This window comes from Melospiza melodia, chromosome 4, assembly GCF_035770615.1.
Source record: "Melospiza melodia melodia isolate bMelMel2 chromosome 4, bMelMel2.pri, whole genome shotgun sequence".
NCBI classification, from domain to species: Eukaryota; Metazoa; Chordata; class Aves; order Passeriformes; family Passerellidae; genus Melospiza; species Melospiza melodia.
In genome coordinates, this window is record NC_086197.1 from 23997499 (window position 1) to 24009625 (window position 12127).

A 12127-nucleotide genomic window follows, 5' to 3' on the forward strand; every position below is an offset into this window, starting at 1 on the left:
CCTCACTAGCCCTTAAACAAATCTATTCCCCTTTACTTCTTCTTACATCAAACTCCCCTCCTGTGATCAACTCCAGTGTCTTCCACAACCCCCTCTGCACTCCTTGTTTCAAGAGTTACTATATTCTTCTCATTCCTTTAATTATTCCAGCCCCTGAAAACCATTTGTGGGGAGGCAGATTATTGAGGATGTTAAATGCAGAGTCAACGGAATGACGTTCTCCACAGAAGCATCAAGTTTGAAAAGCAGGAAGCAGTAACAAAACACAAGCAATAAAAAACCCAGCCTGTCAGGATACACTCATCTCCCAAGAGCACTAAGGCTGAACAATGTGGTCAAGCTCAAAGCTGCAGAGGACTGCACGGAAAAGGATAAAATGCTAATGTCATGGTTATGGCTTGTGTTCTGGGACATGTGGTGCAGGTAATGAATAGCTGCTGATTAACAGGGATGATGCACAGACCACCTTTCTTCTGCATGTCATGGCCTTCATTGAGTCCTCCTCCTTCTGTGCTCCAATTGGAAACTTCTGAGTAAACAGTTGTCCAAACTCCTTGCACAAATATGTCCACAATGAACACAAAACCAGATCAGGAATACGTGACTAATTCCTCTTCCTTTCTTTAAAGTGCTGTTTTTCCCCTCCAGTCAGGTACTCAGGAGTGAAAGAAAAATTGTGGGCCATGCTAGGAAGACTCATTAGCCCTGTAACAATTTCCAAGGACGTGCCTTAGGCTAACTCCTCTTGGAAAGAAATGGGGTTTAGAGGTTAAATACACTTAGGAAGTCAAGACAAAGACACCACCGCTGACACTACCCAGACATGGGAACCTGCTGGTCTGTCTTATCCACAGGAAACAGGTAGTTCTCTGCTCTTTGAAGGAGTGACCTTCATGTTGTTCTATCAGATCAAATCTCCCTTTAAAAACAGAGCTGATTTTGCCTTTGTGAACAGCTCACTTCTTGGAAGGGGCTAGGAATTCCAGTAAGAGAGCAAGCCCTTTGCCAGTGAAAGGAAATTTTTTAAAGGTAGAGAGATTTCTAGAAAGATAATGCAAAGCAGTCACTGACCGGTGTGCAGTACTTATCTACAGCAACCACACCAGAGCAGCAGAGGATTTACCATGAGTTGCAGTCCTGGGAGATGGTGAAGCCAGGAGGATAATGTTTTCCAGAGTGGATGCAGGAGCAGTCAGAGCTTTCAATGCAGTGGTCACCATCAAGGAGCAGCCCTTCTGGATAAGTCAGACACCCATATCACACACACAGGGACAGAAACATAAATACAATTAGATTTTGTTGTTCTTCATGGACTTCGCCAAGACTTCATATGCATTATTATCCATACTTAGTCATAGACAACAATAAAAAGGAATGAGGCTTCCCAAAAAGCCTCACAAGGGCAGGTGTCTGCTTCCCTTCTGGTGCTGCCTCTCCCTCAGACCTGCTGAACAAAGCATTCCTGGTGCTCCCAGAAAAGCTCCTTGCTTAGCACATCTGCAGGTCCAGAACACATGTTGGGACATAGACAAATTAAACACAAGGAGCACAATCAAAGTTGATAAAAGTTGGCCTGGGACTTGACTGTTGGAAAAACCATGAACTTCACTGGCTGCAGTAAAGGGTGTCCACAGAAGGTCTTGTATTCGTCATAAGAGAATCAAAGATGAGGCAAAGTGAGAAATGAAGAAACAAATTTGGAGACATCATTTAAGTCTAGCAAAGACTTAAGAAAGTCTCAGACTCTTAGAGTCTGAGAGAAAGAAGCCACTTCTGAACATCTGCAGAGGCAAAAAGCAAAAGGGCCAGCTTCCCAACTTGAGTCCAGCTGCTGAGGTTTCTATATTACACAGCTATAATTACCTATGGAGAGAGCTCTTTGTACTCTAAGGATAAACAGAGGCACAAAGGAGATACAAGGTTATTCTAAGGTAGAAACTTGTCCTTGCTTCTATTGCTAGTTTATAGTGCTTTCTATTCAACCCCTATATTGAGAGAGAGTTGATATTCCACCATTTTCAAAAGAGCTGCTGTGGCAAAACATTTGTTTTCTTGAACACCCCTAGGCCTTTTCTTTGAGTGACTCCTTCCAATTGCCTGCAGAGATTTTGGCTCCTTTCCCTGGCAGCAGCAGTCATCACTGATCCCAAGACCCAGATAAGTCTCCTTTCTCCTGTTCTTCCTATAGAGGTGCCTGGAAAGATCTTGGCTGTTGAGAAAATCCTTCCAGTGAGAGAGAATCACAACAAGATCTGAGCATTTAAGAGTGCTGTGGCTCTCCAGAGAACACAAGGAAAACAGAATGCCTGTTTTTTTTCCTGGTAAGAGTAATTCCATTTACAGCAATTAATGTAACCATGAGGGACATTTAACAGAGGGGAAAAATAAAAAAATAAGGAAGACATTTGTCAAACATACTTCAGATCCTGTTTGCCCTTGGAGCACTGGGGGGAAGCTAAGTGAAGGTAGCATCCTCATCAAAAATCCCTCTAGTCATCTGTCAGATCCTCCTGGTTTTCTATCAAACTCCAGTAAAAGTTTTGAACTGCTGATTGTTATTCTCATGCCCTTCATCCTTTCTGTGGAGTTCCTGCTTCTCCGCCTCTCAGAGAGAGAGTTCCTCTCTCCTTAGACCTTTCCCATGCTGAACAGACCAGTGCATCTACCAAAGGAAAAGTACAGCAAGAGCCCTTGTGCAGCCGGAGGATTAATTAAGCTCCTTCAGCTTTCTCCAACACTTCCAGGACTGCACAAATACATTAGCTGAATCCTTCACAAATACAGTAGCTGGATCCTTCACAACAAAATAATCTCCAGAGTCTGGTTACATCACCTGTCACCTTTGGAGGTCCTGCCACACTTCTGAACCTCCAGCAAGGAAGAGACTGGCAGCTGAATGGGAAACTACCAAATTCCTCAAACGAGGCTGACATTGTCATTATTGCCTTGTTTTGGAAAGCAAAGTTCTGCAAACCTCTGTCACACCTGGCATCTTGTACAAGGCGACACTAAACACCTGTGTGCATTTACAAAGCCCAGACAGGCTGAAATGCAGAGATAGTCCTATTCAAAACAAACAAAGCACCCAGTGAACAACAACAAAAAAAAAAAAACCAAACCAGCTAGAAATGGAAGCATATGGAGCTTTGGAGCCAGGAACGAAGCTCTCCTCCTGCAGTTGTTTTAAGTACAACAGACAGAAATAGAAAATTGGTGTAGCTGGGCTGCTCCCTTTAATCCAATCAAATCTCCTGCATGGAAGATTCAATAATAAATTAAATTATTCACTTAAATCATGAAGAACTTTGAATTTGCAGTGCAAGCTCTACATGTACTGTTTTTCTGCAAGAAATTCCTTCAGTGCATTCTCTGCCGTTTCTTCCCCTAACTGTATTTGCCTCTAACCCAAGCAATTCAGGAGTACATCAAAGGCAAGCAGTCTCTCACCAAGAAATAAAGGCAATCTTGGAATATTAGTTGGTACTGATTTTCACAGAAACATTTATTTTTTAGTTGGCCATGAAAAATGGAGTGAACATACAGGCGCTACAGAAACTGGATTATTCTAGGGCATAGTCCCAGAAAAAAAGAAGTGTTTCTGATTTCAGGAAAATTTAGGGGAAGACACAGCTTTCTTTCTTCTAATAAAATAGTAGCTTGACTGCCAAATTTTTCTCTGTAAATAACCCAGTAAATAAATTACCAGGGCAGCTGCAGCCATCAACACATTGTCCATGACACACTTCATTGATATTCAGACTCTGGCAGGTTTTGGCACATGGGGATACACACTCCTTATATTCCATGCCAACTGGACACCTTGGCCCTGAAACAATTAAAAGAAATTAGAAATGCAAATTCCTCAGTAACTATTAAACCAACAAATCCTTTCATTATCAAGGGCTGAACTTGAGACAAAAAAAGTCATGTCAGCTTCCAAATGATTATTTCCTTTTTAGAAGCAGAACATTTTAGAAATATTTGATTCTCAATTTGCTGCAATATCATCTGTCAGGTAGCATAGTAAATACTCAGAGGTTAAAGCCAATTTGCTTTCTAATAAATTGAGTCTTAATAACTAAACCCAAGTGCATTAAGAATAATAAACCCAGGGAGAAGTTTTGCAATAATATCTAAGCAATTTGGACAGACGTGGTTGTTTTGCACCTTTAAGCCATGCACTTACTCCACTCATTTGTGAAATTATCCTGTTTGGTGTTTGGTGTTTCCAGGGAGAACCAGGAGACAGTTAAAACTCTGAAATCCCATCCTCCTTCTTCCAGAGAACCACCAGTTTAGGATAACACCCATGCCTGGTATCTCCACTGCTGCCATTATCTAGGCCAGGCCACTACGCAAGCACATTATTACAGGCATTCCTTCTCTTCAATGCATACACACACGATGTCCTACAATTCTGCAGGGGCATGAAGTGGCAAGAAAAAGTTGGAGATTGCCCTTTCCAAGCCAATCCTCTGCTGAAGTGGTGGGAGGGTAACGAAGGAGTGATCTTGCCCTGGGTGCCCTGGGCTTGGGCACCAACTGACACTTACACAGTGTGCCCAGCACTAGAGCCCTTCCCACACAGCAGAGTATTCCATACCTCCATCATCATCATCATCTCCTGAGAAAGCACTATAGCATAGATGAAGGGTGATAGAAAATTAAGCTCCCGCTGTGGCAGTTGGACACTTCCCTCTTTCCTGACTCAGAGGAAAAAAACCAAACTGCAGCTCGTGAATTCAAGGGTTAGAAATGAGCTCCAAAGCTCCTGGGATTATAGAAAGGCTCACTTCACTTGTGGCTTTTAATCAGACTTACAAAGACCCCCAGCAAAAATGGGTTACCTGGCTTACACCCTGAACAAGGAGATGAGCTTTTATGTCCCAATGGAAAGGTAATAAATTACTGCTAGAACTCAGACTGTACAATTCCTAGAACAAGTGGCTGGCAGCATCTTGCTGCCCTAACCACAGTCTGAAGGCACAGATTTTTTCAGTGGCCAATAGCAGAATATCTTTACCAGAGAACAAAGTGTTATCAGTACAAATCAGACAGTTTACCCCATGTAGTCAATTTACACAAACATCCCAAGGAAAATGTCCTTTATCATAACAAAAAAACATGAGAAAAAGCACTGAGAACATGATATTAGTCGATTGTTAAAATTATTTATTTAATTCTCTCTATTAAACCACAGTTCTCAGCAGTAGGTGGAAACATGACTTTTCCTCTATAAATACAATCCATCTCAGTCAGTCTACGCACTTCCCTGTTGCAAAACCTCAGCACAGATGCAATCAGGACCTCTGAACTCAGCAAAATTGGGCTAATAAAGGCAGCAGTTCAAGATGCAATCAGCATCACTAAACTAGACAAAAATTAGATTAGAAAAGGCAACATCTCAATTTCAAGGCAATTGATTCAAGCAAATAAAGGGTGAAACAATTGTCTTTATGCAAAAATGTTAGAGTGCATTTCACAAAGATGCTGACTTAAAATACAGGCTGGAAAATGTCATACATCTGAACCATATGTAAAATAGCATCTAAACATCCTAGTCTATATGTTTGTGTATCAAATAAGTCTTCACTGACTGTGTACACTGTGGTGGGACATGTAACAGCTCAGGATCTTCTTTATAAACTGTTCAAAAAATATTGCATTAGGGACAAGAACTAGAAAAAGATGGGTGATGGAGAGCTGAAAGGGGGAAGTGAGCAAAGGCACTTCCTATAAATGAACCAACCTCCTAAAATACACCAGCTGCTTTTAGCTGCAGGACAAAAATCTGCAAGACAGGCACAATCCTATTGGGGATGAGCAGCCTAGGAATAAATCTGCCAGCTTACTGCACGAGCTCTCTTCAGGCCACCCCTCCAAAATGACTCCTTCGTGAGCGCAGCTCCTGGCATACTCTAGGAAGGCAGGGCAGTGACAGTCCACGCCCTGGGGACAGGCACAGATGTCTCTTTCACAGAGGCTGATGTACGGCTCAGGATCCACTCGATGGTGGCACCGGGAGAAGGTCAGCGATGTGCTCAGCAGCTGGCAGGTTTCCAGGACGCCCTGCGCAAGAAGTGAGGAGGAAAGAGACAGAGAGAGAGAAAAGGGGACAAAATTACTTCCTGTAGTCTCAGGAAGACGGGAAAACTCAACTTTCCAAACACATCGTCACCACTGTTGTTAACAACATCACAGCTCTTATTTAAGAGCGAGCTCTACCCATTTATTCACTACAAGCATGGATACATTAATATACTGATTATTATAAAATGAAGCATCACATAAGGGATGTTTCACACAGAAACACATCAGTCAGTCAGTCAGTCAGTCAGTCAGTCAGTCAGTCAGTCAGTCAGCAAAAGGATAGAGGCATTCTACTTCCTTTGGCTTCCCAGAAAAGAACTGGATTGTGCCTGGATTCCCAGGAAAGTCACACAGCAACAGAGGGGAACTAAGGTAGGTAGGAAGGAAAACAACCAGACAGTCTTTTGGATAACAAGTGGCCAGAGCAGGTGCCAGAAGGAAAAACTGAGTCATACTGAAATCCCAGGAATGAAATTTGTTTTCCACTTCTGGCCACACATTCCCATCGCTCCTGCTGGCTTGTCCAAAGCTCAACAGGTCAATTTAGCTCAGATAAATAGGAGAACAATAGCCCAGGGAAGAAAAGCAATCTGTTCTGCTCTTCTCCTGAGTTAAAACAGCATGGTGAGAGCCAGTGTGAGGGAAGGACAGCACAAGGAGATAGGAGAAGGTATCGAGACCTCTTCTTTCAGACAGCAGAAACCTGAGAGGAAACTTAACTGTATGTAGAACAAAACCTAAGGAAAATGTAGAGTATGAATAAATTCTCCAGGGGAGGCTCCCACATAAACTCTTTTGTGCACATTATGTCACAGTTCAATGAGTCTGAGGTCCTCAGCGCAACTTTCTGAAAGGATGACACTGAGTTTAGCTAAGTGAGAAAACAATTTTCTGATACAACTCCAGCACAACAAAGAGTTGGAACATAACTTTCTTCTACTTATTTGTCAGTGTTTTATGTAAGCAAATGTAAACCATGGTGTATTTTTTAGGTGTTATACTCAGTCGTTAGAGGGGAGGGCATATTCTTCATAGTGGTTCACAGTTACAATTCATTACTTCTAAAAAACTTAACATGTACCTGAGGTGACAGCACATACAAGCTGCTGTGTAAAAAAAAAATTAATATTAATTAAAAAGCATCTCATTTTCTGGGAGATGAAAAATGTAGATAAAAAAACCCCAAAATAAAAAAATCAAGATGTTTTCTCTGAATGGTAGCTATGGTGCCTGTATAGGAAAACTGCTGAATAGAAAATGCCTTTTTATTTTGTCTAAAGGGTGTTTTGTTCAGGTGATCAACTCAAGCTAGTACATGTCTGAGCCTAGACAGAATTTCTTGCTTACAAAAATAAACCAACCAGAAATGTCAACTCTGTTGGGAACGTATTCCAAGTTTAGCAAAGGACTCAGGGAACAACCACATGTGCAAAGAAGTTTTGAGCTTTCTGAGAAAGGACTCAGGGAACTTAAAACATGAGAGCTGGACATGGTGAAAATCAGAAATTCAGCTCCAGCCTCAGATAATTCTGATCCCCAGACAGCATCCACCATGTTGAACCAGATGGGAAAAAAAAAAAAAAAGACACTAGAAGCAGGGGGGAGCAGGAACTACATAAATGGTGGTTGGTGCTGCTCTAAGACTCACAGTACAGAATACAGAAGACAAGTACAGAAGAGCTGAAAAGATGCCCTAAGGGTGGAAGTAACAACAACAGAAGCAGCCAAGAAAGCTATTAAAGCAGGGCTTGGAGATGAAACTGATAAAATCAAAAGTGAGCTCAGAGCCATTCAGAGGATGAGCAGTACAGCAACTCCTGGATCAAAGCCTTTATCCAGATGGTATCAAGTGCAGTAGAAAACCAATATATGCAACAATCCTGTTTAGGGGCTGAGCTAGTGAAGTTTCTCAAGGTAATACAACTCAAACAGCAAAACTCAGACTGTCTATTCCACTAAAAGGAACATTTTAGATGGAAAAGTGACTTAAAAAACAAAGGAGATTACACACCAAAAAAACTAACCCATTTTTCTTTTCCTCTAGTTCTTTGGTCTTGGATTTGTTCACTAACAGCATAGCTAAAGGCTATGCTGAGCTCCAGCTGATTATCTAGAAACCAAGTGATATATGTTGAAAAGCAATAAACAATTCCTTTTCTCTGTGTAAAGGTTTTCTTGCCATTCAAATTTCATCAGGTTTTCCAGTGACTTTAGGCAAAAAGTTATAGCTGGAATTTTCCCATCTTTCAGACATATCTCAATTATCATGACAAATAAGCTGAAATATGAGTAAATCTGAATAGATACAAAACCAAAACATTTCCCCATGAGGGTGGTCAAAAACAGGGTATGTAACCATCACCCTGGAGATATTCAAAATGTGAGTGGACAAGGACCTGAGCAGCCTTACCTAGGATGGCCCTGTTGGAACCAGGGAATTGGACTCAATGACCCCTTCCAACTCTAACCATTCTGCAAATCATTTTTATTTTCATTCCTTCCTTTCTTTAAAACTCACTGGCCAGGCTGGACTAAGAGAGGTCCTTATTCTTTAGTTTAGAGGACAGTGGTATTAGATATTTGGCACCCTCAGCCACTGCTGTAACATTCCTGCTCATGGAAGCTACTCTACACAAAGTATTTAAACCCACCAGACTGGAGAGTGAAGCCTCAGGCTGAAACATTACTTAGGGTACAGGTGGCTGTAAGATTAAAATTAGCAGGACTGACTGCAGTATCTGAAATGCAGGTGAAGGTTGTAAAATTTCTCCCTTCCCTTCTGCACTAGTCCTGTTTTAAATGTTTCTTTAAATAGGTTGGCGGGGTCCTGGCACTGGCAACCCACAGTAACCACAAAACTTGCTGACCTTCCTTCTGTCCCAGGCCCACCACACAGAGCTGGAGGTGGAATTTTGTACATTCTTCCCATTTCTGTAGCATTTCCTTCTGCTGCTGCATGAACTGCATTTGTCCACTGCTTAACAATTACCATTAAAGAGAGAACCTAATAAATAACAGAAGAAATCAAAGACACCCTCTTGTTCCCTTGAATTTAAACCCAATGGTATGCGATACACATATGGATTCTCCAGAACACTCAGGAAGGGAATATTTTGGTGTCATTAACTGGGTACAGTTTTTCAGAAAATATATTACATGGAGAAAGATTTAGCCTCCCACATTTTCACATTAAAAGCATCCAAAGCCATGGTATGTTTAATACACCAAACACTGGCTGTATGTTTGAGCAGACTAGGTAAAAACTGAAAGAAATCACTTCCCTTGAATGCTGATTATTCTGATGAAGAAAAATGAGATTTTAGATATATTGGGCCTCATTTTCACCCATTTAGTGTATTATTATATTGTATAGAATGATTTGGGTTGGAAGGGATATTAAAGATCCTCTTGTCCAATCCCCTGCCATGGGCAGGAACATCCTTCACTAGACCAGGTTGCTCCAAACTCCATCTAACCTGGCCTTGAACACATCCAGGGACAGGGCTGGACCTGCCTCTGACCTCAGCCATGATGAATTATGTTCCAAAGCTGAATATTTCTACTTGTTTTCAGATCTGGGAATAATGCTATTTCTTTATTAATATGGAAGTATTCCATGGGATAATGGGGGACCTGTTTTTTACCAACTGCATTAAGAGCTGAATTTCAGCAAAAGCAGAAATTACATTAATTTTAATTTCAATAATTTTCACATCTAACATACAAGAGGTATCATTTCCTAATTAGAGAAGCAAAAAGGGAATAATACAGTGACCTCTGGCCACCACACACCATTTCTATTTGAGGTGAAATCTACAAAATAAAGGTAACGTATAAGAACACCATAATCAATTGCAATGTTTTAAACCATACACATTTTTGTTTCCAAAGCTGCCTTGCTGCCATCCTTTTCCAGATCACCCATTTATACTTTCAGATCCACGTTACCCATGCTGTTGGTCATCTTAGAGCCTGTTAAATTGCAGTACTTTGTTGAACAGCCTAAACCAGTGAAAAAAAGATCAGACAATACAGTGAGGCTCCTTTTGGGTAACTAAACATCAGCTGCAGAGGGCAGGGCATGGTAGGAAGGATTTCTTCCTCCCTCCAACACTGCCCAGTTTGGAATGGTCTCTGGTCCTGAGGCAAGGCAGCTAATCACACAAAGTGTGTGTGTGTTTTAGAGGTGGAGGGCAGGGAAAGGCCCTGGCAACAGTGGGATAAGAGTGTGAGGTGGTTCAAGACTTCTCAGCTGACACACAGAGCTGTGTCAGCTCTGAGACAAAACAGAAAGAAGATAGAAACTTCCAAACAAGACAACAAGACAGAAACTTCCAAAAAATATTTAACATTTTTAAGATTTAAAGATAAAGGAACAGCATGGCTTTCTGTTTAGGTTTAAAGAATCATGATTCCACTGCACAGAATCATACAATGGTTTGGGTTAGAAGCGATCTTAAAGATCATCTCATTCCAAGGCCCCTGCCATGGGCAGGGACACCTTCCACTATCCCAGGTTGCTCAGAGCTCCATACAACTTGGCCTGGAACACTGCCATGGATGGGGCAGCCACAGCTTCTCTGGGCAACTTTTGCTAGGGCCTCACCACCCTCACAGCAAAGAATTTCTTCTTAATATCCAATCTAAACCTGCTCTCTGCAAGTGTGAATCCATTTCCCTTCATACTGTCATTACAATTCCTGCTGAAAGAAGCCAGAAGCCATCTCTCCAATGATGCTATTGGCCAGGGAGGGGGGAAACAGAGAGGGTAAAGAAAACCACAGACCCACCCAGTGTGGGGGCACTGGGGTGGGAGGAGTGCCTTGAAGCAGAGCTTTTGTTTCCCTCACCTAACAGCTGACTGCCTGGCAGGGAGGGAGGCAGGGAGACCAAGGAGATTTACATTCCTGAAGCTGAGGCAAGCAAACAAAGCACACTATTAAAAAGCCCTACATTCTTCAGCAGGCACTTGTTTGGCTGGCCTTCTGTTAATAGTGCTGTGTTTATTCTTGCACAATGGATAAATTAAGGCAATGTTTAATGCTGTCAGTTTATGAACTCACATTAGAGAGAATATAATTTCATTCAGTTTGTCTGAAAGATAACTTTATCAACAAAGCATCAATATTTAATAGCATCTGTATAAAATCCAAATTAGTTGTGTTCGACCAACAGACTGGATTTCACCCTGCATGCCACTCCCCAGCCTCAGCTGCAATGTTGACACTTTCTAAACTTGCCTGAACAGATTAAATTCCAGGGACCACAACCAGTCACAAGAACTACCCTTTCTCTAGAGCTGTAACCAGGTTTAAAGAATCATAAAATGGTTTGGGTTGGAAGGGACCTTAATGATCTCATAGGTCCACACCTCTGCCATGGGCAGGGACAACTTCCACTATCCCAGGTTGCTCAGAGACCCATCCAACCTGGCCTCGGACACTGCCAAGGATGGGGCAGCCACAGCTTCTCTGGGCAACCTGAGACAGGGCCTCCCAATCCTCACAGGGAAGAATTTCTTCCTGATATCCAATCTAAACCTGCTCTCTGTCAGTGTGAAGCCATTCCCCCTCATCCTGTCACTCCAGGCCCTTGTCAAGAGTCTCTCTCTATCTTTCTTGTAGGTTCTTTTCAGGCACTGGAAGGCCATAATGAGGTGACCCCAAAGCCTTCTCTTCTCCAGGCAGAACAATCCAAATTGTTCACACCCCACACACACTATCTCTGCCCAAGCAAGAAACATCAGCTGGAGATTTCCAGCCTGAAATCACTACCATAACTCCTCAACCAGTTTTGCAGGTAGTGAGGCTTAAGTGCTGAGGAGCACAAGCATCCTTCACTGAATTTCACAACATATCTGAAACATCCCCATCCAAAAGCTTAATGGAAGTATAGAGTCAGAACTTTGCAACTTGTCCAACTCTTAGTTAGCCTTTTCCAGGTAGCTAGGAAACCAGCACCCAGGTTAGCTGGAGAGCAGATATATTCCAGGAAGTGCTACTACACTTGAGAAGCTGTTTGTGTCTAGTTTACCAAA

The 12127-nt window shown here is 42.1% G+C and overlaps 1 protein-coding gene across 1 annotated transcript in view; it reads right to left on the minus strand.

Annotated features, from left to right (window-relative positions):
• VWF (von Willebrand factor) overlaps window positions 1-12127 on the minus strand; it is a 119822-nt gene that overhangs the window by 95829 nt on the left and 11866 nt on the right. The window contains exons 7-9 of the mRNA XM_063154296.1: window positions 5853-6069; window positions 3704-3826; window positions 1124-1235 (exon numbers count right to left, since the gene is read on the minus strand). Of these exons, the coding sequence (XP_063010366.1) occupies window positions 1124-1235; window positions 3704-3826; window positions 5853-6069 (452 nt within the window). The remainder of the gene's footprint in view (window positions 1-1123; window positions 1236-3703; window positions 3827-5852; window positions 6070-12127) is intronic.